Raw genomic sequence first — 24,149 nt, forward strand, 5'->3', positions numbered from 1 at the left:
TTGGCCCCCCAAGTTCAGTGACCTTGTAGACTTAGAACCCATCTGAAATGTCCCTAGTGCTGATATACGTGTTTTGGATACTATTTTTATCACAAGCTTCCACCTTGTATGACTTATGTTTGCTGCTTAAAAAATAGTCTATTTGTGATTCCAATGAGAGGTAACACATAGTTAAACTATGGCAATAAGCTGAGTTTTATGCCTTAATTCTCTCAGGATTCATAGTGTTTTATCATGTTTTGTTTTTTGTTTTGTTAACAGATTGTTTTTTCCATGTTTGCATTCTACTCTTAACATTTTTAGGCACAATAAAATTTACTTATTCCAGCCCTTCTCCTTCTAGATGAGATGAGCCTTTCAGGAACATGTCTTTATGTATTAAATATCAAAGCGGTTACTCTATGAGTCATCATGCACTGTCTGTTGTGCCACCACGAATCACGAATAAAACCACTCAGTGATAATTGTTTCAAAGTATTTCTAGATGAAATTGCTCTGTTATAGCTTGGGACCCACTGGTGTTTGGAGTAGGTATTCAGTTTCATAAACAGTGTAAATTGTTTTTGTCATCTAGAAAATAGTTCCCCTTTCACAAGAAGATTTTAAAATGTCTTCGGTCTTCTTAATTTAGTAGTAGTAATGATGCCTAGGGCTATTTTTGTCTTCAAATAATTTTTCCAACATTTTCAAAAATTTGAGCAGACCTAATTCACGTATTTCACTTCCCACTCACTTATGCCTCTACATTAGGGCCCTACCTCTCTCCCATATGCCTGTTTATTATTTCCTTCTATATTCAAAAAACTTTTTCTAAGTCTCTTAAGGTGGCAGTTATTTTTAAAAAAAGGATTTGGTGTCCTCTTGGTGATTGAATAGCAAAACAGGGGGAAAAAGTGTCACATGTGTATCACATATACTGTTCCTTCCCCTTCCTCTACCTCCAAGGCAGAAGAGGTTGACTTGCCTCCCTTTCCTGCATATGCTCTTTGGACTTCTGGCTTCTCTTCTCCTTCAAGGCTACTCTTGAATGTGAATGTGTATGTTGGGAATTGGAGGAGCAATGGGAGTAGAGGCTTTGACAAGGAATAGGATAGAGCACTAAATAGAATATTGAGAAAAGATGAGCAAGAGAACAAATGGAATAGAAACAAGAAACTACTTTTTTACTAACCCTTACAGTTAAAGCCACAGAGTATTAGAACTGGGGGGGATGTCGTACTCCTGTGATGACAGTAGCTTAACCTTAACAGATGCTCAGTAAATGGATATTGAATTTAGACTGATCTCGTTTTATGCAAGAAGAAATGGAATTGCGCAAAGATGTATTGCCCAGAATCATTCAACTAGTTAGTTGCAGAGCTGGGCCAGAACCTAAGTCCTCCAGTTTCTCAACCAGTTCCTTTTCTATTAGAAGCTACTATAATGACTGTTTTTGTTTATTTTTGTTTTGTTTTTGTTTTTGTTTTTACTCCTATCACCTGACACAGGGTAGGCATGAAATGTTTTATAGCATTTTATTATTTTTTTTTCATCATCCCGCCCCCCCCCCCTCCTTCCCCTCTGGTAACCATCAGTTTGTTCTCTGTGGTTAAAAGTATATTTCTTGGTTTGTCTCTCTCTCTCTCTTTTTTTTTTCCTTTGCTCGTTTGTTTTGTTTCTTAAATTCCACATATGAGTGATATCATATGGTATTTGTCTTTCTCTGACTTATTTCATTTAACATTATACTTTCTAGCCCTATCCATGTCGTTGCAAATGGCAAGATTTCGCTCTTTTTTATGGCTGAGTAATATTCCATTGTACTTTTTTTTTTTTAATGTTTATTTATTTTTAAGACACATAGAGAGATACAGAGCACAAACCAGGGAGGGGCAGAGAGAGAAGGAGACACAGAATCCAAAGCAGACTCCAGGCTCTGAGCTGTCAGCACAGAGCCCAACGTGGGGCTTGAACTCACAAGCCGTGAGATCATGACCTGAGCCAAAGACAGATGCTTAACAGACTGAGCCACCCAGGTGCCCCTCCATTGTATTTTTTTTTTAATTTTTTTTCTAATGTTTATTTATTTTTGAGACAGAGAGAGAGCATGAATGGGGGAGGGTCAGAGAGAGAGGGAGACACAGAATCTGAAGCAGGCTCCAGGCTCTGAACTATCAGCACAGAGCCTGACGTGGGGCTCGAACTCACGGACCGTGAGATCATGACCTAAGCCAAAGTCGGACGCTTAACTGACTGAGCCACCCAGGCACCCCCATTGTACTTTTTTAATATCATTTTAGTTTAAGAAATGTTGAATACAGCTGTATAATTTTTTTGAATGGCTGGTGGCAATTACTAGGTCTGTTTATGAATGGCAGTCTAGTAGAAAGAATAAGGATTTTGGAGTCAAACTAGGTCCAAATCTCTGCTTTGCCTGTTAGCACTTGGGCAAGTGTCTTAATCTTTCTAAACAGAGGCTTTAACATCTCAACAAATAGAGATAATAATAGCTACCACATGGTGTTGTTATAATAAATGAAATAAGGTTATTTGGAGTATTTAGTTTGGTATGTGGCATAAATCAAAGGCTTCAGTAAATATTTGTAAAATGAGTAAGGGGTAAGTATTACTGTATTGATCTCACTCCTGGGGAGTCAACATACTTTACCTTTCAGTTGTGTCCTGTTCTTTACAGACATGTATCCTTGTTGCCATAGTTAAACTGCAGTTTAGCTAACTTCTTTTTGTGTAGAAATGTCCACTTCAGCTACCTCACAACCTTTTTTTTTTTTTTTAATTCCAGATTAATCCATGGAGGACAGTTGTTAAATGGATTGGCAGGTCCAACGGTAATGAATGCAGCTCCATTTCTCTCTACGACGTGGTTTTCTGCAGATGAACGGGCCACTGCCACAGCCATTGCATCAATGCTCAGTTATCTTGGTGGAGCATGTGCATTTTTAGTTGGGCCACTTGTTGTTCCAGCCCCCAATGGAACATCACCTCTTCTTGCTTCAGAGACTAGCAGGACCCACATTAAAGATCTCATAGAGACTGTATTATATGCAGGTATTTTAAAGTTTATTTTCTTCCCGCTCTACTTTGTCTTTTATCCCAGTAATCTTCACTCCACTCTGTACACCAGATCACTTCTTACGAAATACTTAGGAGTTCCAAAATATACATATACACGCGTGTTTTTCTTGTCATATAATATGGAGATGCCTATTTAAAACTTACCCTTTCTAAGAAGTTATTAAGTTTAAAATGTATTATTGCTACATGGAAGTTTATTCCTTAATTTTTCTCTTCCCATCCGTTTACAATTAAGCACTGTATAACACGTTGTCTAGTGTCTTTTCTAGATATCTTATCAGAATATAAAATTATTGGTAGCTGGCAAGCCCATTTTCTCCCTTGCCATTTCCCTGCTCTTCTCTGACCTGGTATACATAGGTCACCCACAGTTTATTCTCTTCTCCACTTCCTATTCTCTGTATGTTGGTCTATTAATAAGGGGTATTGACCTTTCCAAAACATCTTCTTGGTCCTTTCTTTTTATTTCTAGAGTCAAGTTCTAGTCCGCTCTTCTATTACAGTCTCTTAACAGATCTCCTTAAATACATCTCCCTCACTGTATGCCTATTTGTTATTTTCTTCTGCATTCAGAAAACTTTTTATAAGTTTTACTATATACTCAGCACTGTGCTAAGCACTGAGAATTGGTAAGGTCACTGATAAGACAGTTGCAGTACAAATAGACATACAGAGCCTGAGAAGCCTAACCTACCTGAGATTGGAGGGAACTTGAGGAGTCAGGGAAGGCCTCACCAAGACTGTGATAATTAAACAAAGTTCAGAATTTCATAGGAGTTCAGCAAGTGTTCCAGTGAGGTAGGGTATTCCATATAGAAGGAATAACCACTGCAAAGGCAGATATGGTATGAGAGAACTCAATGTGTCCAGAGAACTGCACATAATTTAATATGGCTGAAGTAGTGTAAATATGTGTCTTTGCATATAGGTAACAACTGGCAGAAAATGAGGCTAGAAGGATAAAGAACTATATTATGATGAACTTTTTATTAATTTATTCACTTACTAAGTGAACAGATATATTTTGACCTCCTATATATCTGTCCCTGTGCTAGGCACTGAGGTAGACATGATTCCTGCTCTCACAGAACTTACAGTGTCCCAAAGGAACAGACAGGTAAACAGCTGTAAAATAGGGTAGTAAGTGCTATAAATGAAGGCTGACAATTGTTCTGAGACCTCAGAGGAGGAGGACCTAACCTAGATTTTAAAGGTCAAGTAGAGCTTCCTGATGATGCAGCATCTAAGTTGGAGCCTGAAGGATGATAGGGAGTTAGCCAAATACAGTGGGCAGGAGGAACAATATACTAGAAAGAGAGAGAGAGAGAGAGAGCCATGGAGGAGAAGCCCAGTAAGGGGCTTAGTTGCTATACTCAAGCAACTCAAAGTCCAGAGTGGCTTAGACTCGGTGAGAGTAGTGACAGATAAAGCTAGAGAGGTAAGCCAGGCCATACAAGCCTTCTAAGCAGGGCTAAAGGGTTTGAAATTCACTATATTGTAGGCAAATGCCACACTCTGAAGAATTTTACATTAGAGAGTTATGCAGTGATATTTACATTTCAAAATATGTTTTAGAGGGAATAAAACAAAAGCAGAGGTTGCGGTATATATAAAGTATTTAACCCCCCCCCCCCGCCTTAAACAACTCCTTTTAAAGAAAAAAAAAATTGAAATTAAAAAAAATTTTTTAATGTTTATTTCTGAGAGAGAGAGAAAGAGAGAGAGCATGAGCAGGTGAAGGTCAGAGAGAGAGAGGGAAACAAACAATCCAAAGCAGGCTTCAGGCTCTGAGCTGTCAGCACAGAGCCTGACGCGGGGCTCGAACTCGTGAACAGTGAGATCATGACCTGAACCGAAACTAAGAGTCAGACGCTTAACCAACTTAACCAGTCAGGAGCCGTAAAAACTTTTGTGTTTGAAAGGATATCCATCAACAAAGTGAAAAGACAGCTTGCTTTGGGAATGGGAGAAAATAGTAGCAAATCATATATCTGATAAAGGACTTATATCCAGAATATATAGAGAACTCTTAAAACTCAACAATAAAAAGACAACCCAATTAGAAAATGGGCAAAGGACTCAAAACTTCTCCATAGAGAAAATATATGTGGCCAACAAGCCCATAAAAGATGCTTGTCATTAGTCATTAGGGAAATACAAATCAAAACCATAATGAGATACACTTCACATCTAGCAGGATGCTATAATCAATAAAATAGGATGGGGCACTGGCTGGCTCAGGTGGTAGAGCATGTGACTCTTGACCTCGAGGTTGTGAGTTCAAGCCCCACACTGCATGGGGAGGTTTACTTAAAATCTATTTTTTTTTTTAATTTTTATTTTTTTTATTTTATTTTATTTTTTTCAACGTTTATTTATTTTTGGGACAGAGAGAGACAGAGCATGAACGGGGGAGGGGCAGAGAGAGAGAGGGAGACACAGAATCGGAAACAGGCTCCAGGCTCTGAGCCATCAGCCCAGAGCCCGACGCGGGGCTCGAACTCACGGACCGCGAGATCGTGACCTGGCTGAAGTCGGACGCTTAACCGACTGCGCCACCCAGGCGCCCCTACTTAAAATCTATTTTAAAAAGTGGGAAATAAATGTTGGTAAAAAAGTAGAAAAACTGGAACCTTCATATATTGCTAGTAGCAGAATAAAATGGTACAATCACATTGGAAACAGTTTGGGCAGTTCTTCGAAGTGTTAAATATATATTATCATATGATCTAACAATTGCATCTCTAGGTATATACCCAAGTGAAGTAAAAATATATCCATGCAAAAATTTATACACAAATGTTCATAGTAGCATCATTCATAATAGCCAAAAAGTGGAAACAATCCAAATGTCTATTAACTAACTGAATAAAAAATGTACTTCATCTGTTCAATGGAATATTATTTGGCAATGAACAAGAGTAAAAGTACTGATACATGCTCCAACATACTTGAACCTTGAAAACATTATGCTAAGTAAAAAACGCTGGTTACAAAGACCACACACATGGTATGATTCCATTTATATGAGATGTCCATTATACTCAAATCCATAGAAACTGGAAGGTAAACGAGTGATTGCCTAGGGCTGGGAGATTTGGGAATGGGGAATGGATACAGAGTTTCTTTGGGGGATGATGAAAAGGTTCTAAAGTTGATTGTGGTGATGGTTACACAATTCTGTGAATATACTAAAAAATGTATCTCTGGGGGCGCCTGGGTGGCTCAGTCGGTTGAGCCGCTGACTTCGGCTCAGGTCATGATCTCGCGGTCCATGAGTTCGAGCCCCGCATTGGGCTCTGTGCTGACAGCTCAGAGCCTGGAGCCTGCTTCAGATTCTGTGTCTCCCTCTCTCTGACCCTCCCCCATTCATGCTCTGTCTCTCTCTGTCTCAAAAATAAATAAACGTTAAAAAGTGTATCTCTGAAGCTCTTTGCAAAAATGCCAACAGAAAGATGGGTCAAAAATGTCAATAGAATGTGAACAAGGCAATCCCAGAAGAAGAAATACTAATGGCCAATAAGTGTGTAGAAGATGCTCATTCATTGTTGTTAATTAAAAGATCTGCAAATTAAAACAATTCATTATCTTCTTATTGCTCCTCAGTCTAACAGAGAACAAAGACATCTTCTATGGTTAAATGCCTTATAGGAATATTGTACCTTTTGCTCAGAATATAATAGCCCTAGAATCCTAAGTATCCAACTGAAAAGACTCTAGAAATCACTTAGTCCAGTCCCTTTATTGACCACAAAGAATAAAGAATTCATCCAAATTACGTTAATTAATGGTACAGGCAGGTCTCTATTCCAAGTTTCTTAACTTTTCTATTTGAGTCTTGCTTTTCTACTAAATTGGACATAACAGAAGTTGGGATTTACATGTGCCAAAACTCTGGAGGGAATGATCAGGACTCCAAGGAACTTTTCCTTGTTAATAGTGCCAAACTAACATTGTTTGGATGTTCGTTTTACTTCTAATTGCTTAATATTCTATATTAGTGAGTCTTTTTATTCGTTAAGTTTTGCTCTCTTATTTTTGGATGCTTTTCTGTTTTGTTCAAATTCCCCATACAGCCTATAAATTCAGTCTTTCCTAAACTGTGCTTCAGAATATCCAGTCATTGATCAAATAAACCAATTAAACTGATTGGATGGTCCATCAGTTAGGCATCTGACTTTGGCTCAGGTCATGACCTCACAGTTAGTGAGTTCTAGCCCTGCATCAGGCTCTACAGTGACAGTGTGGAGCCTGCCTGGGATTTTCTCTCTGTGTCCCACCCCCAGTTGTTCTTTCTCTCTCTCTCTCTTTCTCTCTCTCTCTCTCTCTCTCTCACAAATAAAGAACCTTAAAAAAAACAAAAAACAAAACCCTTCTCTTAGCCTGTTCCTACAATTTCTGTATCATATACTTTCTTTCTGATTACAGTACTTATTAATCAACCTAGATCTGTTTCAAAGGCTTATAGTACAGTACTGTTGATTTTTCATGTTTTCTCCATAGAATAATATTTGTTTACTGTCTCAATCTTTTCATCTATGTGGTATACCATTGTATGACTTCTTACCTGACTTTTCACAGGCTAAAATTTATATCTTTACATATCTATTTTTTTTCCACAAGACTGAACTATCTTGGCTAGATACTGTATTTTGCTTATCTTTTTATGCATAGAGCTTAGTTGATGATTTGTTAGATAAGTAAATACTTGAAACATTGAACTTTTTATGTTATCTGGTTAACATTTTATTCTTTTTTTTCTTCCCTACCCCCAGAATTTGGAGTTGTCTGCTTACTATTTTCTGCAACACTAGCTTATTTCCCACCCCGGCCTCCACTTCCTCCCAGTGTTGCTGCAGCTAGCCAGCGACTGAGTTATCGGCGGAGCTTTTGTAGATTATTAAGGTAAATATACTTTAAGTCACTGAGTGGTTTTGATCAGTACTTTCAAGATAATTTCACATTTAGTTAAGGTCATTTTGCAAATTGATTGCAAATAATTGATAAAATACTGATTAAAACCTCTATAAGTTTTGCCTTTTCTACATGCTACCAATGCTATTATTACTTAATCTTTTAAAAAATCAAACTTTTATTGAAATAATTTTCTTTTATAAGGAAATATCACATAATAGTATCTGTGGAATCATGGATTTTATGTGTTTATTATGTTTTTCATAATATTTAAGTTTTTTGTTCGTTATGTATTTCTTAGTTCACATTAAAATAAACAAGTACTAGTCAGTACAAAGTGAATAAAATATATAAGGTTTATTTACAGCTCCCCGAAAATTAATCATCTCATGCCGGGATCATACTTTTAAAACTTACTATTTTATTTTATTGATATAACTTAACTGTAATTTTATTAAACTCTACCCTTGAATGTTCAATTGCCCAGTACTAAATTTAATTCTTTGAATATATAGACTATCACTGGTGATTATGATTTGCATTTGGGCTGCTAGAACTTATCTTTTGAATTTTTTTCTCAGTTTGTTGTGATGAGTTTTTATTGATTCATCAGCAACTCTCTGGTTGGTTCTTTCTCTTCTTTTTTTTCTGCCTCCTATCAGTGGTAAGTTCCTTGTGGCCAAGAACTATGTGTTTATAGCCACTTTAGTAATATTGTCCAGTAAGAATGTAATGTGAGCCACATATGTAATTTTAAATTTTCTAATAGCCTCATTAAAAAAAGTAAAAGAAACCAGTAAAATTAATTTTAATAGCATATTTTATTTAACCCAGTATATCAGAAGTATTATTTTAATATGTAATAAATTCAAAATTATTGAGATTTTTTATGTTCTTTTATTTGAACCAAAGTTTTGAAATCTAGTTGTATACTTTTACACTTAAAGCATATCACAATTCAGATGCTAGATTTTCATTAGAAATAGTCTGTATTGAAATTTCATTAAATTTAATTTCATTAAATTTTTTACTTGAAAAAGTTTTCATCGAGCAGTCTCGCACGTTGCACTACTTATCTAAAGTTCAAAGTAACTTTGCAATATTTCAAATTTTGAATCAACACATCGTTGATATTTGAAAAATCTTATATTCTACAAGCAATTGTTGGGGCTTTAATGGAAGATCTTTTACTTCCATAAAATAGATATAAAATTTTCTTTTCTTTATCATTTTTAACAAAATTATCATAGCTAACATAACAATTTCTTTTACCATCTCTCCATCTAAAAATGATTTTCTTTTTGGAGGAGCCAAGATGGCGGAACAGCATGGAAGTTTTTTTAGCGTCTCGTGTCCATGAAAGACAGCCAGATCAACACTAAAAATGGTTTTCTTTTTGTGCAGGAACCCAAACCGTTTTATAACTGGCCAAAGTTATAAGTCCGATCTGTTTTAAAAAACTGTTTTTTAGGGGCGCCTGGGTGGCGCAGTCGGTTAAGCGTCCGACTTCAGCCAGGTCACGATCTCGCGGTCCGTGAGTTCGAGCCCCGCGTCGGGCTCTGGGCTGATGGCTCAGAGCCTGGAGCCTGTTTCCGATTCTGTGTCTCCCTCTCTCTCTCTGCCCCTCCCCCGTTCATGCTCTGTCTCTCTCTGTCCCAAAAATAAATAAACGTTGAAAAAAAAAAATTAAAAAAAAAACAAACAAAACTGTTTTTTAATGTTTGTTGGACATTTAATTCCGGTTTTGGACAACTAATTTTTTTTATTCCTTTTTGACTGATGAAAAGGAGCTTCCTATAAAATTTACTCTGTATCTGTTGAACACGTCCCTTATTATTATCCACTTAATAGTCTTTAAATTTTTTTACACAGCATTCATTTTGCTCTGCTGCAACAGATTGCAGTTCCCATTCATTGTGAAATTTACAACATACTTTCTTCTACTTTCTTATTTTTTTTCATAAGATATTCAAATAAAGTACAATGTTACCTCTATGTGGAACAGAAATACTGAGAACTGAGTCAGTTCACTGACACCAAGATCAGTGGTAGGTTGTAATACTAGAAACAACACATGCTACACCCACACATTACAATAAAATCTTACCCGGTGCAGTTAAAGTGAAATGTAGTCCTACCAAAACAAAAATAAAGTTGTGATTAATGGGAAAGTACTTTTCACTGCTCCTGTTTTTTAAGTTTGGTTTAGGTTAATTATAATGAAATAAAATGAAAAATTCAGTTCCTCAGTTGCACTAGCCACATTTCATGTGTTCAATAGCCACATGTGGCTAGTGGCTACCAAGTTAGACAACATAGCCATGCAACATTGTTTTTCAAACTTTGGTTCACAGCCAACTAATTTAGTAGGTTGACCACCTTAAAAAAAAAAAAAAAAGAAAAGAAAAAGTAGAATGAAATTAGAATGGAAATATTATTGTATCACCTGTAGTAAGAATACATATTTTTTGTGAGACTTTTGTTTCAGAATCTATGTCTGTGTATGTGGGTAGATCACAAAATAATATATTTCTTGCTTTGGAGTACAGAAAAAAGCTTTTAAAAACCGCAACTCCTGGCACCAAAGTGGCTCAGTTAGTTAGGCACCCGACTCTTGATTTTGGCTCAAGTCATCATATCCTCGTTTGTGGGGTCGAGCCCCATGTCATGCCCTGTGCTGACAGTGCAGAGCCTGCTTGGGATTCTCTCTCTCCCTCCCCGTCCCCCACTCATGTGTTCTCTCTCTCTCTCTTCTCTCTCTCTCTCTCAAGATAAATAAATAAACTTAAAAAAAGAAGAAACCATATCTCTACAGGGGAGCCTGGTTGGCTCAGTCAGTAGAGCATCTAACTCGATCTCAGGGTTGTGAGTTCAAGCTCCACACTGGGCGTGGAGCCTACTTTAACAACAACAACAACAACAACAACAACAACAAAACACATGTCTACAGCACTTAGTATATTGCCTTACATGTAAGAGGCAAATTAAATATTAGTGAAATTGAATGGTGATCAGTGGCACATATTTGTAAAATAACAGTTTAAAATGATGGTTATTTTAAGTTTATTTATTTTGAGAAAGAGCATGAGCAGGGGAGGGCAGAGAGAGAGTGAGAGTGAGAATCCCAAGCAAGCTCTGCAATGTCAGTGCAGAGCCCGATATGGGGCTCGAACCCACAAACTGCAAGACCATGACCTGAGCAGAAACCAAGAGCCAGACGCCCAATCGACTGAGCCACCCAGGCACTCCTAAAATGATGGGGTTTTTAAATGCTATTTAAGTTTTTTCTCCATACAACACCAGAGATTAGATAGCAATTAATAAGGCTGGAGAGGTAGCTTAGGCTATATTATGCCATACTAATAATTTGATTAGTCTATAGAAAAAGAGGGGTCACTGAAGGATTTTAAGCTAAGGAGTTAGGTAAAAAAAATTATTCTGACAAGGAAAAACAACCTAAAATTATCACTCTGACCAAAGTATATACCCTGGATTTGCTTCTAATTACTCTACCATTGAGATCTTTATTCTCTGTTTGAACTATAAAGGATAAGATCTTTCCTCTCTATAAAAAACCCTTTTCACCAATACCTAACATTCCTTTGTTTCTTCCATTATGTGTCTGTTTATTCTGCAGGATTGCCTGCTTCTCCCTTTAGGCTCTCTAGAGTACTTCTTTGGACCTGCCATGCCCCATTCCCCTAGCCTATCAACGTAATTTTCTCTGGCCTTTCAAAGGACACTTGAAGTCATTACTTTCTGGATTAATCAGAATAACTAACTAGATTCTAATTCCCTTGTCTGGGGAAACAACAAAATCACTGGTTATGCTCCAAAGTTTTCACCGCTGTTATTTATTTATTATCCACATGATTCCCACGTCTTACTATGTGTTTAACCTGTGTAACCTGAGTGAGCCTTCCTCTCCCTTTATACATTACTTTAATGTTTGATGATAGTGGTTGTTGTCTTTGCCTTTTAGACTTCAAGAGTGGAGAGCTGAGTTGACGTGTTTCTTCAGGGCACAGGAACGCATTTATTCATTCATTTATTCATTTGTTCATTTATTTATATTTCCCACTCCCATTTCCCTCCCCCTCCCCAGGCTACCTCTCAAATGCATTTAATCTTTACTTTTCGTTTATTTAATTAATTAATTTTATTTTGTAATACGTGTTTTGTAGCATCTGTGTTTAATTTATCCAAATGATGGCATATTATGTATCTCAGTCTGAGTTTTTTTCACTAAATGATATATGGTTTTTTAAAATAACTTTTCATTTTTGGAAGTTATAGTAATATACAAAGGTAGAATAGTATAACCCCCATATGTCCATAACCCAACGGGAACAGTCACTGATTTATACCCAATATTGTTTCATCTGTAATCCACCCACTCCTCCACTTCTTGTATTATGAAGCAAATCCAAGGTGACCAATCAGCCATAAACATTTCAATATGTGTAATATATGTTAGAAAGGTGGGGACTCTTTTAACACTAGTTTGCTAATATCAGATCAATGCTTAAATTTCCAACTGTCTCATAAGTGTTTTTTTAACAATTTGGGTCAGAATCCAAATTTGGTTCATGCATTGCACTTGGTTCAAATGCCTTATAATCTATAGGTTTCCTTTCTATCTCCCTTTTTTCCTTGTAATTCATTTATAGAAGAGCCAGCTCTTTTGTCCCCAAGGTCTGGATTTTGTTGATTGCCTCCTTGTGATAGAGTTTGCCATGTTCCTCTGTCCTTTGTATTTTCTATAAATTGTTAGAGCTATGTTATGATTTGGAGTTTTATTTGGTTTTACAAGACTACTTCACAGGTGATGCTACTTTTTTCCATCAGGAGGCACATGATGTCTGGATAGCTCTCATTTTGTGATATTAGCACTCCATTTTCTTTTCTTTTTTTTTTTTTTTAATTTTTTTAATGTTTATTTTCAAGAGAGAGAGAGAGACAGCATAAGCAGAGGAGGGGCAGAGAGAGAGGAAGACACAGAATCTGAAGCAGGCTCCAGGCTCTGAGCTGTCAGCACAGAGCCCAATGAAGGGCTTGAACTCATGACCCATGAGATCATGACCTGAGCCAAAGTCAGACGCTTAACCAACTGAGCCACCCAGGTGCCCCAGCACTCCATTTTCAAGATGCATCCCTATTGCTGTGTTTTTTGTGGGTTTTTTTTTGTACTCTGTAGTATGAAACCTTCACATTTTATGTACCCCCTCTGGCTGTGTGTCCAGATTGCCTCCAATTCATTGTCACCACAAATACTGCAATGACATTCTAATATGAGTCACCATGGACCTGAGAATTTCCTTGGAAAATAGATTCCATGGGAGGATGATGGGGTCGTAAGATATTTTAAGCTTGATTTGCCAAGTATTGCCAGATTTTCCTAAAAAATGCCTCCCCTTATCCATACCTCGATCAGCAGTGCCCATTTCCCTGCATGCCTACCAAACTTGGTATGATCCATCTTCCTAATTTTTGCCAGTCTAATAGATATGAACTAATATATCTTTTGTTTAATTTGCATTAATAAGTTAGAGACTCTCATGATGTGATAGCTTGCCTTATGGGTTTCATCTACTATAAATTCCTCTTCATAGCTTCTCTCCATTTCCTAATGGTAATTGTTTTCCTATCTTTTTCTTAACGATTTACATATTCTAGGTATAAGCTCCTTGTATATTAAAAAATTCCAAGTATCTATTCCCATTCTTTCATCTGCCTACAAATTTTATTGATGGACTCCTTAATTATCAACTTTCTGGTTTTATCTTTTACATTTAGGTATTCAACCCACCTAGAATCTACCTTAGTATGTGATGTTATCTAATGATGCAGGAGTTTTGGGTTTTTTTTCCCATAGAAGAAACTAGCACTACTTACTGAACAATTGTTAGCAGTTTGTTAGCCCTCTATTCTCCTCCATTGTGCTAGTTCTTTTTTTTTTTTTTTTTTTTTTTATAATATATGAAATTTATTGTCCAAATTGGTTTCCATAAAACACCCAGTGCTCATCCCAAAAGGTGCCCTCCCCAATACCCATCACCCACCCTCTCCTCCCTCCCACCCCCCATCAACCCTCAGTTTGTTCTCAGTTTTTAACAGTCTCTTATGCTTTGGCTCTCTCCCACTCTAACCTCTTTTTTTTTTTTTTTTTTCCTTTTTTTCCTCCCCCTCCCCCACGGGTTCCTGTTACGTTTCTCAGGGTCCACATAAGAGTGAAACCATATGGTATCTGTCTTTCTCTGTATGGCTTATTTCACTTAGCATCACACTCTCCAGTTCCATCCACGTTGCTACAAAAGGCCATATTTCATTTTTTCTCATTGCCACGTAGTATTCCATTGTGTATATAAACCACAATTTCTTTATCCATTCATCAGTTGATGGACATTTAGGCTCTTTCCATAATTTGGCTATTGTTGAGAGTGCTGCTATGAACATTGGGGTACAAGTGCCCCTATGCATCAGTACTCCTGTATCCCTTGGATAAATTCCCAGCAGTGCTATTGCTGGGTCATAGGGTAGGTCTATTTTTAATTTTCTGAGGAACCTCCACACTGTTTTCCAGAGCGGCTGCACCAATTTGCATTCCCACCAACAGTGCAAGAGGGTTCCCGTTTCTCCACATCCTCGCCAGCATCTATAGTCTCCTGATTTGTTCATTTTGGCCACTCTGACTGGCGTGAGGTGATACCTGAGTGTGGTTTTGATTTGTATTTCCCTGATAAGGAGCGACGCTGAACATCTTTTCATGTGCCTGTTGGCCATCCGGATGTCTTCTTTAGAGAAGTGTCTATTCATGTTTTCTGCCCATTTCTTCACTGGGTGATTTGTTTTTCGGGTGTGGAGTTTGGTGAGCTCTTTATAGATTCTGGATACTAGCCCTTTGTCCGATATGTCATTTGCAAATATCTTTTCCCATTCCGTTGGTTGCCTTTTAGTTTTGTTGGTTGTTTCCTTTGCTGTGCAGAAGCTTTTTATCTTCATAAGGTCCCAGTAATTCACTTTTGCTTTTAATTCCCTTGCCTTTGGGGATGTGTCGAGTAAGAGATTGCTACGGCTGAGGTCAGAGAGGTCTTTTCCTGCTTTCTCCTCTAAGGTTTTGATGGTTTCCTGTCTCACATTCAGGTCCTTTATCCATTTTGAGTTTATTTTTGTGAATGGTGTGAGAAAGTGGTCTAGTTTCCACCTTCTGCATGTTGCTGTCCAGTTCTCCCAGCACCATTTGTTAAAGAGGCTGTCTTTTTTCCATTGGATGTTCTTTCCTGCTTTGTCAAAGATGAGTTGACCATACGTTTGTGGGTCTAGTTCTGGGGTTTCTATTCTATTCCATTGGTCTATGTGTCTGTTTTTGTGCCAATACCATGCTGTCTTGATGATGACAGCTTTGTAGTAGAGGCTAAAGTCTGGGATTGTGATGCCTCCTGCTTTGGTCTTCTTCTTCAAAATTCCTTTGGCTATTCGGGGCCTTTTGTGGTTCCATATGAATTTTAGGATTGCTTGTTCTAGTTTCGAGAAGAATGCTGGTGCAATTTTGATTGGGATTGCATTGAATGTGTAGATCGCTTTGGGTAGTATTGACATTTTGACAATATTTATTTTTCCAATCCATGAGCAGGGAATGTCTTTCCATTTCTTTAAATCTTCTTCAATTTCCTTCGTAAGCTTTCTATAGTTTTCAGCATACAGATCCTTTACATCTTTGGTTAGATTTATTCCTAGGTATTTTATGCTTCTTGGTGCAATTGTGAATGGGATCAGTTTCTTTATTTGTCTTTCTGTTGCTTCATTGTTAGTGTATAAGAATGCAACTGATTTCTGTACATTGATTTTGTATCCTGCAACTTTGCTGAATTCATGTATCAATTCTAGCAGACTTTTGGTGGAGTCTGTCGGGTTTTCCATGTATAATATCATGTCATCTGCAAAGAGCGAAAGCTTGACTTCATCTTTGCCAATTTTGATGCCTTTGATTTCCTTTTGTTGTCTGATTGCTGATGCTAGAACTTCCAGCACTATGTTAAACAACAGCGGTGAGAGTGGGCATCCCTGTCGTGTTCCTGATCTCAGGGAAAAAGCTCTCAGTTTTTCCCCGTTGAGGATGATGTTAGCTGTGGGCTTTTCATAAATGGCTTTTATGATCTTTAAGTATGTTCCTTCTATCCCCACTTTCTCAAGGGTTTTTATTAAGAAAGGGTGCTGGATTTTGTCAAAGGCCTTTTCTGCATCGATTGACAGGATCATATGGTTCTTCTCTTTTTTTTTGTTAATGTGATGTATCACGTTGATTGATTTGCGAATGTTGAACCAGCCCTGCATCCCAGGAATGAATCCCACTTGATCATGGTGAATAATTCTTTTTATATGCCGTTGAATTCGATTTGCTAGTATCTTATTGAGATTTTTTGCATCCGTATTCATCAGGGATATTGGCCGGTAGTTCTCTTTTTTTACTGGGTCTCTATCTGGTTTAGGAATCAAAGTAATACTGGCTTCATAGAATGAGTCTGGAAGTTTTCCTTCCCTTTCTATTTCTTGGAATAGCTTGAGAAGGATAGGTATTATCTCTGCTTTAAACGTCTGGTAGAACTCCCCTGGGAAGCCATCTGGTCCTGGACTCTTATTTGTTGGGAGATTTTTAATAACCGATTCAATTTCTTCGCTGGTTATGGGTCTGTTCAAGCTTTCTATTTCCTCCTGGTTGAGTTTTGGAAGAGTGTGGGTGTTCAGGAATTTGTCCATTTCTTCCAGGTTGTCCAATTTGTTGGCATATAATTTTTCATAGTATTCCCTGATAATTGTTTGTATCTCTGAGGGATTGGTTGTAATAATTCCATTTTCATTCATGATTTTATCTATTTGGGTCATCTCCCTTTTCTTTTTGAGAAGCCTGGCTAGAGGTTTGTCAATTTTGTTTATTTTTTCAAAAAACCAACTCTTGGTTTCGTTGATCTGCTCTACAGTTTTTTTAGACTCTATATTGTTTATTTCTGCTCTGATCTTTATTATTTCTCTTCTTCTGCTGGGTTTAGGCTGCCTTTGCTGTTCTGCTTCCATTTCCTTTAGGTGTGCTGTTAGATTTTGTATTTGGGATTTTTCTTGTTTCTTGAGATAGGCCTGGATTGCAATGTATTTTCCTCTCAGGACTGCCTTCGCTGCGTCCCAAAGCGTTTGGATTGTTGTATTTTCATTTTCGTTTGTTTCCATATATTTTTTTATTTCTTCTCTAATTGCCTGGTTGACCCACTCATTCGTTAGTAGGGTGTTCTTTAACCTCCATGCTTTTGGAGGTTTTCCAGACTTTTTTTTGTGGTTGATTTCAAGCTTCATAGCATTGTGGTCTGAAAGTATGCATGGTATAATTTCAATTCTGGTAAACTTATGGAGGGCTGTTTTGTGACCCAGTATATGATCTATCTTGGAGAATGTTCCATGTGCACTCGAGAAGAAAGTATATTCTGTTGCTTTGGGATGCAGAGTTCTAAATATATCTGTCAAGTCCATCTGATCCAATGTCTCATTCAGGGCCCTTGTTTCTTTATTGACCGTGTGTCTAGATGATCTATCCATTTCTGTAAGTGGGGTGTTAAAGTCCCCTGCAATGACCACATTCTTATCAATAAGGTTGCTTATGTTTATGAGTAGTTGTTTTATATATTTGGGGGCTCCGGTATTCGGCGCATAGACATTTATAATTGTTAGCTCTTCCTGATGGATAGACCCTGTAACTATTATATAATGTCCTTCTTCATCTCTTGTTACAGCCTTTAATTTAAAGTCTAGTTTGTCTGATATAAGTATGGCTACTCCAGCTTTCTTTTGGCTTCCAGTAGCATGATAAATAGTTCTCCATCCCCTCACTCTCAATCTAAAGGTGTCCTCAGGTCTAAAATGAGTCTCTTGTAGACAGCAAATAGATGGGTCTTGTTTTTTTATCCATTCTGATACCCTATGTCTTTTGGTTGGCACATTTAATCCATTTACATTCAGTGTTATTATAGAAAGATATGGGTTTAGAGTCATTGTGATGTCTGTATGTTTTATGCTTGTAGTGATGTCTCTGGTATTTTGTCTCACAGGGTCCCCCTTAGGATCTCTTGTAGGGCTGGTTTAGTGGTGACAAATTCCTTCAGTTTTTGTTTGTTTGGGAAGACCTTTATCTCTCCTTCTATTCTAAATGACAGACTTGCTGGATAAAGGATTCTCGGCTGCATATTTTTTCTGTCTAGCACACTGAAAATCTCGTGCCAATTCTTTCTGGCCTGCCAAGTTTCAAAAGAGAGATCAGTCACGAGTCTTATAGGTCTCCCTTTATATGTGAGGGCACGTTTACCCCTTGCTGCTTTCAGAATTTTCTCTTTATCCTTGTATTTTGCCAGTTTCACTATGATATGTCGTGCAGAAGATCGATTCAGGTTCCGTCTGAAGGGAGTTCTCTGTGCCTCTTGGATTTCAATGCCTTTTTCCTTCCCCAGTTCAGGGAAGTTTTCAGCTATTATTTCTTCAAGTACCCCTTCAGCACCTTTCCCTCTCTCTTCCTCCTCTGGGATACCAATTATGCGTATATTATTTCTTTTTAGTGTATCACTTAGTTCTCTAATTTTCCCCTCATACTCCTGGATTTTTTTATCTCTCTTTCTCTCAGCTTCCTCTTTTTCCATAACTTTATCTTCTAGTTCACCTATTCTCTCCTCTGCCTCTTCAATCCGAGCTGTGGTGGTCTCCATTTTGTTTTGCATTTCATTTAAAGCGTTTTTCAGCTCCTCATGACTGTTCCTTAGTCCCTTGATCTCTGTAGCAAGGGATTCTCTGCTGTCCTGTATACTGTTTTCAAGCCCGGCGATTAATTTTATGACTATTATTCTAAATTCACTTTCTGTTATATTATTTAAATCCTTTTTGATCAGCTCATTAGCTGTTGTTATTTCCTGGAGATTCTTCTGAGGGGAATTCTTCCGCTTGGTCATTTTGGATAGTCCCTGGCGTGGTGAGGACCTGCAGGGCACTTCCCCTGTGCTGTGGTGTATAACTGGAGTTGGTGGGCGGGGCCGCACTCCGACCTGATGTCTGCCCCCGGCCCACCGCTGGGGCCACAGTCCGACTGGTGTGTGCCTTCTCTTCCCCTCTCCTAGGGGCGGGATTCACTGTGGGGTGGCGTGGCCCGTTTGGGCTACTTGCACACTGCTAGGCTTGTGATGCTGGGGATCTGGCGTATTAGCTGGGGTGGGTAGGCAAGGTGCACAGGGGCAGGAGGGGCAGGCTTAGGTCGCTTCTCCTTAGGTGATCCACTTCAGGAGGGGCCCTGTGGCAGCGGGAGGGAGTCAGATCCGCTGCCGGAGGTTTGGCTCCGCAGAAGCACAGAGTTGGGTGTTTGCGCGGAGCGAGGAAGTTCCCTGGCAGGAACTGGTTCTCTTTGGGATTTTGGCTGGGGGATGGGCGGGGGAGATGGCGCTGGCGAGCGCCTTTGTTCCCCACCAAACTGAGCTCTGTCGTCCGGGGGCTCAGCAGCTCTCCCTCCCTTTGTCCTCCAGCCTTCCCGCTTTCTGAGCAGAGCTGTTAACTTATGACCTCCCAGACGCTAAGTCGCGCTTGCTGTCGGAACACAGTCCGTCAGGCCCCTCCGCTTTTGCAGGCCAGACTCCGGGGCTCTGCTTGGCCGGCGAGCCGCCCCTCCGCCCCGGCTCCCTCCCGCCAGTCCGTGGAGCGCGCACCGCCTCGCCGCCCTTCCTACCCTCTTCCGTGGGCCTCTCGTCTGCGCTTGGCTCCGGTGACTCCGTTCTGCTAATCCTCTGGCGGTTTTCTGGGTTATTTAGGCAGGTGTAGGTGGAATCTAATTGATCAGCAGGACGCGCGGTGAGCCCAGCGTCCTCCTACGCCGCCATCTTCCTGGAATCCCCCTCCATTGTGCTAGTTCTTGAGCTATTCCCATACTACTTTTATTATGGCCCTGCAGCTTGTCTTTTTTTTTTTTTTTTAATGTTTATATATTTTTGAGAGAGAGACTGAGTGCGAGCGGGGGAGGGGCAGAGAGAGAGGGAGGCACAGAATCTGAAGCAGGCTCACGGAGCCTGATGCGGGGCTCAAACCCATGAACCGTGAGATCATGACCTGTGCCGAAGTCAGATGCTTAACCAACTGAGCCACCCAGGCACCCTAGTTTATCTTGGTAGGATAAGGGCTTCCTTTTTCATATTTTTTAGAAGATAAGTTAGCTTTCCAAGGACTTTTTTTCTTCCATATAAACTTTAGAGCATGTTTCTTAAGTTTCTAAAAAAATTCAACTGGAACTTTAATAATGATTACATTAAATTTATAGATTAATTTGGGACCAGTTGACAGTATGGATGATCTCTCCATCTATTTAGATCATTTTCTATGCCCTTAAAGGTTGCTTCCTCCTCCCCTCCCCCACCCCCACCCCCAGAGATTTTGGACTTTCCTAGCTATTGTTAATAGTATGTAATTTTTATTACATTTTTTAAATTAAGCTTTTTATTTTTGAGATACTTACAGATTCACATGCAGTTGTAGGAAATAATACAGAAAGATAATGTGGGCTCTTTACCCAGTTTCCCCCAATGATAATATCTTACAAAACTGTTGGTAGTCAAGATATAGAACATTTCCATCACCACAAGGATTCCTTTTTTTTGTCCTTTTGTAGCCATATCTACTTCTTAACCCCTGGCAAACACTGATCTCTTCTCCATTACTATAATGTCAGTTCAAGAATGTTATATAAATGGAATAATATAGTACATACATTTTGCCATTGGTTTAAAAAATAGAAAGAGATGCAAACCAGGAAACAGACTCTTAACTGTAGGGAACAAATTGAGGGTTACTAGAGGGGGGGTGGGGGGGGATGGGTTAAATGGGTGATGGGCATTAAGGAGGATACTTGTGATGAGCACTGGGTATTGTATGTAAGTGATGAATCACTAAATCCTACACCTGAAACTAATATTGTATGTTAACTAACTAGAATTAAAAAAAAACAACATAATTCTCTAGAGAGTCATCCAGGGTGTTTTGTGTATGAGTAGTTACTCCTCTTTATTACTGAGTAGTATTCCATGGTGTTGATGTACACAGTTTGTGTAACTGTTGACCTGTTAAAGGACATCTGGGTTGATTTTAGTGTTTTTGTTTGGTTGGTGTTTTTGGATATGATACATAAACATTTGTATATAGGTTTTTGCTGTGAACATAGGTTTTCATTTCTCTGGGGTAAATGCCTAGGAGTGTAATTGCTGGATTGTATGGTAGTTGCATATTTAGTTTTTTTAAAACCCTGCCAGTCTATTTTCCAGAGTAGTTGTGCCATTTTTCTTTACCACAAGCAGTATACAAGTCATCTAGTTTTTGGGCATCTTCACCAGACTTTGGTGTTATCACTATGTTTTTGTTTTAACCATTTTGATAGGAATGTAGAAGTACAGTCTCTGCAGAGGGCACTTGGCATTATCGATTAAAGTTACAAATACACATACTCTTTTGACATGGTAGTTGCACTTCTAGAAGTCAATTCTCCAAGTGTACTAGTGCAGACGTGAAACGACTGTAAGAGCAAAGGAATAAATTTATATATATATATATATATATATATATATATATATATATATATATATATATATATATATAATATATAATAAAAATACATATCTCTCTCAGTGGGAGCTGGTGAAATAAATTATATACCAACATAATGGAGTACTACCCAGCTCTAAGAAAGAGTAAGGAAGCTCTGTCTGTATTGACTGTGGAAGAATTCTAAGACTTATTAAGTTAAAAAAGTAAAATTCAGGGGCACCTGGACAGCTCAGTCCGTTGGGCTCTGAATAATACATCTCTCAATAATAAATAGACGTTAAAAAATAAAGTAAAATTCAGCAAATGGTTGTAACATACTATCATTTATGTAAAAAGATTGGGGAAAGAATATATATATAATTGTGAATATATGTTAATATGTACATATATAAAATAACATATGTAATACTATATATTTATATACTAATGTATATACACACATATGTATATGCATAGTCTTATATATTTTTAGATGTTTCTGAGAAATTGCCCAAGAAAGCAAGAACATTGGTAATTGTGGGAAGAGGGGAATGGGGTAAGAGGGACATGTTTTCCCCATATTTTTATACCTTTCTGGTTTTGAGCCATTTGCATTGTATTGCTTATTAAAATCTTTGATTAATACAAACTTAAAAAAATTTTTTTTAATGTTTATTTATTTTTGAGAGAAAAAGACAGAGTATGAGCTTGGGAGGGGCAGAGAGAGAGGGAAACATAGAATCCGAAGCAGGCTCCAGGCTCTGAGCTGTCAGCACAGAGCCCGATGCTGGACTTGAATTCAACAAACCGCGAGATCATGACCTGAGCTAAAGTCAGACACTTAACTGATTAAGCCATCCAGACGCCCCAACAAACTTTAATATCAATAAAGCAAAAGTGAAAACTGCTCTCTGAAAATAATAAAACTAGCAAGTTATGTATTTTTAATCTTTGGTTTTTCTTCCCTCCACTCTGTTTAAATAGAGAAATAGTAATTTAACCTATACCTACTCATTGTATGAAATAATGTTAACTCATCTGTATAATAAACTTTGACAATTTTAATATGAACAAAAAAGGTTGTTGTTTTTTTTTTAATTTTTTAACGTTTATTTATTACTGAGAGACAGAGACAGAGCATGAGCAGCAGAGGGGTGGAGAAAGAGGGAGACACAGAATCTGAAGCAGGCTCCAGGCTGAGCTGTCAGCACATAGCCCGATGCGGGGCTGGAACTCACAAACCAGGAGATCATTACCTGAGCCGAAGTCAGACGCCTAACCAATTGTGCCACCCAGGTGCCCCACAAAAAAGATTATTTTTATGTAAACAAAAAATTCAAAGACCGTTGAATTTATTAACAAACTAATTATTAACAAACTGAATATTTTCTGTTTCTGATTCTGGTGTTCCAATTTCCAAATGACTTACATTTTTCATGAGTAAGAATTTAAATTCAGGGGCAGCTGGGTGGCTCTGTTGGTTGAGTGTCTAACTCTTGATTTTGGCTCAGGTCATGATCCCAGGGTTATAGGATCAAGCCCCATGTTAGGCTCCATACTGAGCATGGAGCCTGTTTAGAATTCTCTCTCTTTTTCCATCTGCCCCTCTCCCTACCTTGTGCTGGCTCGCCCTCTCTCTCTCTGTCTCTGTCTCAAAAATAAATAAATAAATAAATAAATAAATAAATAAATAAATAAATAAAGGCGTGAAGAAAGTGATTCTACTTGCTTTAAAAATTTTTTAATTCACAGTTTTGAATCTGTAATAATATTTTCTTTTCTCATTTACAGCAATATGAGATTTTTGATGATTGCTTTAGCATATGCCATACCACTTGGTGTATTTGCTGGCTGGTCTGGAGTTCTGGACTTAATTTTAACACCAGTGCATGTCAGTCAAGTAAGTATTTCATTTCTTTATATGTTGGAGATATTTTTTAGTACATTTAAATTGTAAATATTGTCTGTGTGTTCTTGGTTTAAACTTCAAGGCCTGGGTAATCATTATCCAATACCATTGTTGCAAAAGCAAGATCCTAGGGAGCCTGGGTATCTAGTGAGTTAAGCGTCTGACTCTTGATCTTGGCTCAGGTCATGATCTCTGAGTTCATGAGATCGAGCCCCATATTGGGCTCTGCACTGACAGCGTGGAGCCTGCTTGGAATTCTTTCTCTCCCTCTCTGTCTGTCCCTCCCTGGCTCGTGTTCATTCTCTCTCTCTTTTTCAAAAATAAATAAACTTAAAAAAAAAATCCTTGAAATAGTTAAAAATAATATTGATTTTCTTCCTGGGTTTTGTTAACAGCCATGAGTTTTACATTTATTTGGCTATTATTAATGATGCTAATAAACAGAAAAATAAAGAAGGAAAATCTTCCTTTGTTGACTCCATCCTAATCTTGCTCCATACTTTATAAAGAAGATTAAGACCCCATCATCAAATATATGGCTAATGTCGACATCTAATTTCTCACTTTCTCCCTAGTCTCAGAATAAGGGTACCTCATTTCTTTAAAAATAACCATGTACCTATGGTTATTTTTGACCTATATTTTTGACCTATATGATTCAGGC

At 38.1% G+C, this 24,149-nt stretch overlaps 1 protein-coding gene across 1 annotated transcript in view; it reads left to right on the forward strand.

The window, feature by feature from the left end:
- SLC49A4 (solute carrier family 49 member 4) overlaps window positions 1-24,149 on the forward strand; it is an 86,428-nt gene that overhangs the window by 25,407 nt on the left and 36,872 nt on the right. Inside the window, exons 3-5 of the mRNA XM_045502270.1 lie at window positions 2,783-3,048; window positions 7,851-7,980; window positions 23,368-23,476. Coding sequence (XP_045358226.1) covers window positions 2,783-3,048; window positions 7,851-7,980; window positions 23,368-23,476 — 505 coding nt within the window. The remainder of the gene's footprint in view (window positions 1-2,782; window positions 3,049-7,850; window positions 7,981-23,367; window positions 23,477-24,149) is intronic.

The sequence above is a fragment of the Leopardus geoffroyi genome, chromosome C2 (genome assembly GCF_018350155.1).
Source record: "Leopardus geoffroyi isolate Oge1 chromosome C2, O.geoffroyi_Oge1_pat1.0, whole genome shotgun sequence".
Lineage (NCBI taxonomy): Eukaryota > Metazoa > Chordata > Mammalia > Carnivora > Felidae > Leopardus > Leopardus geoffroyi.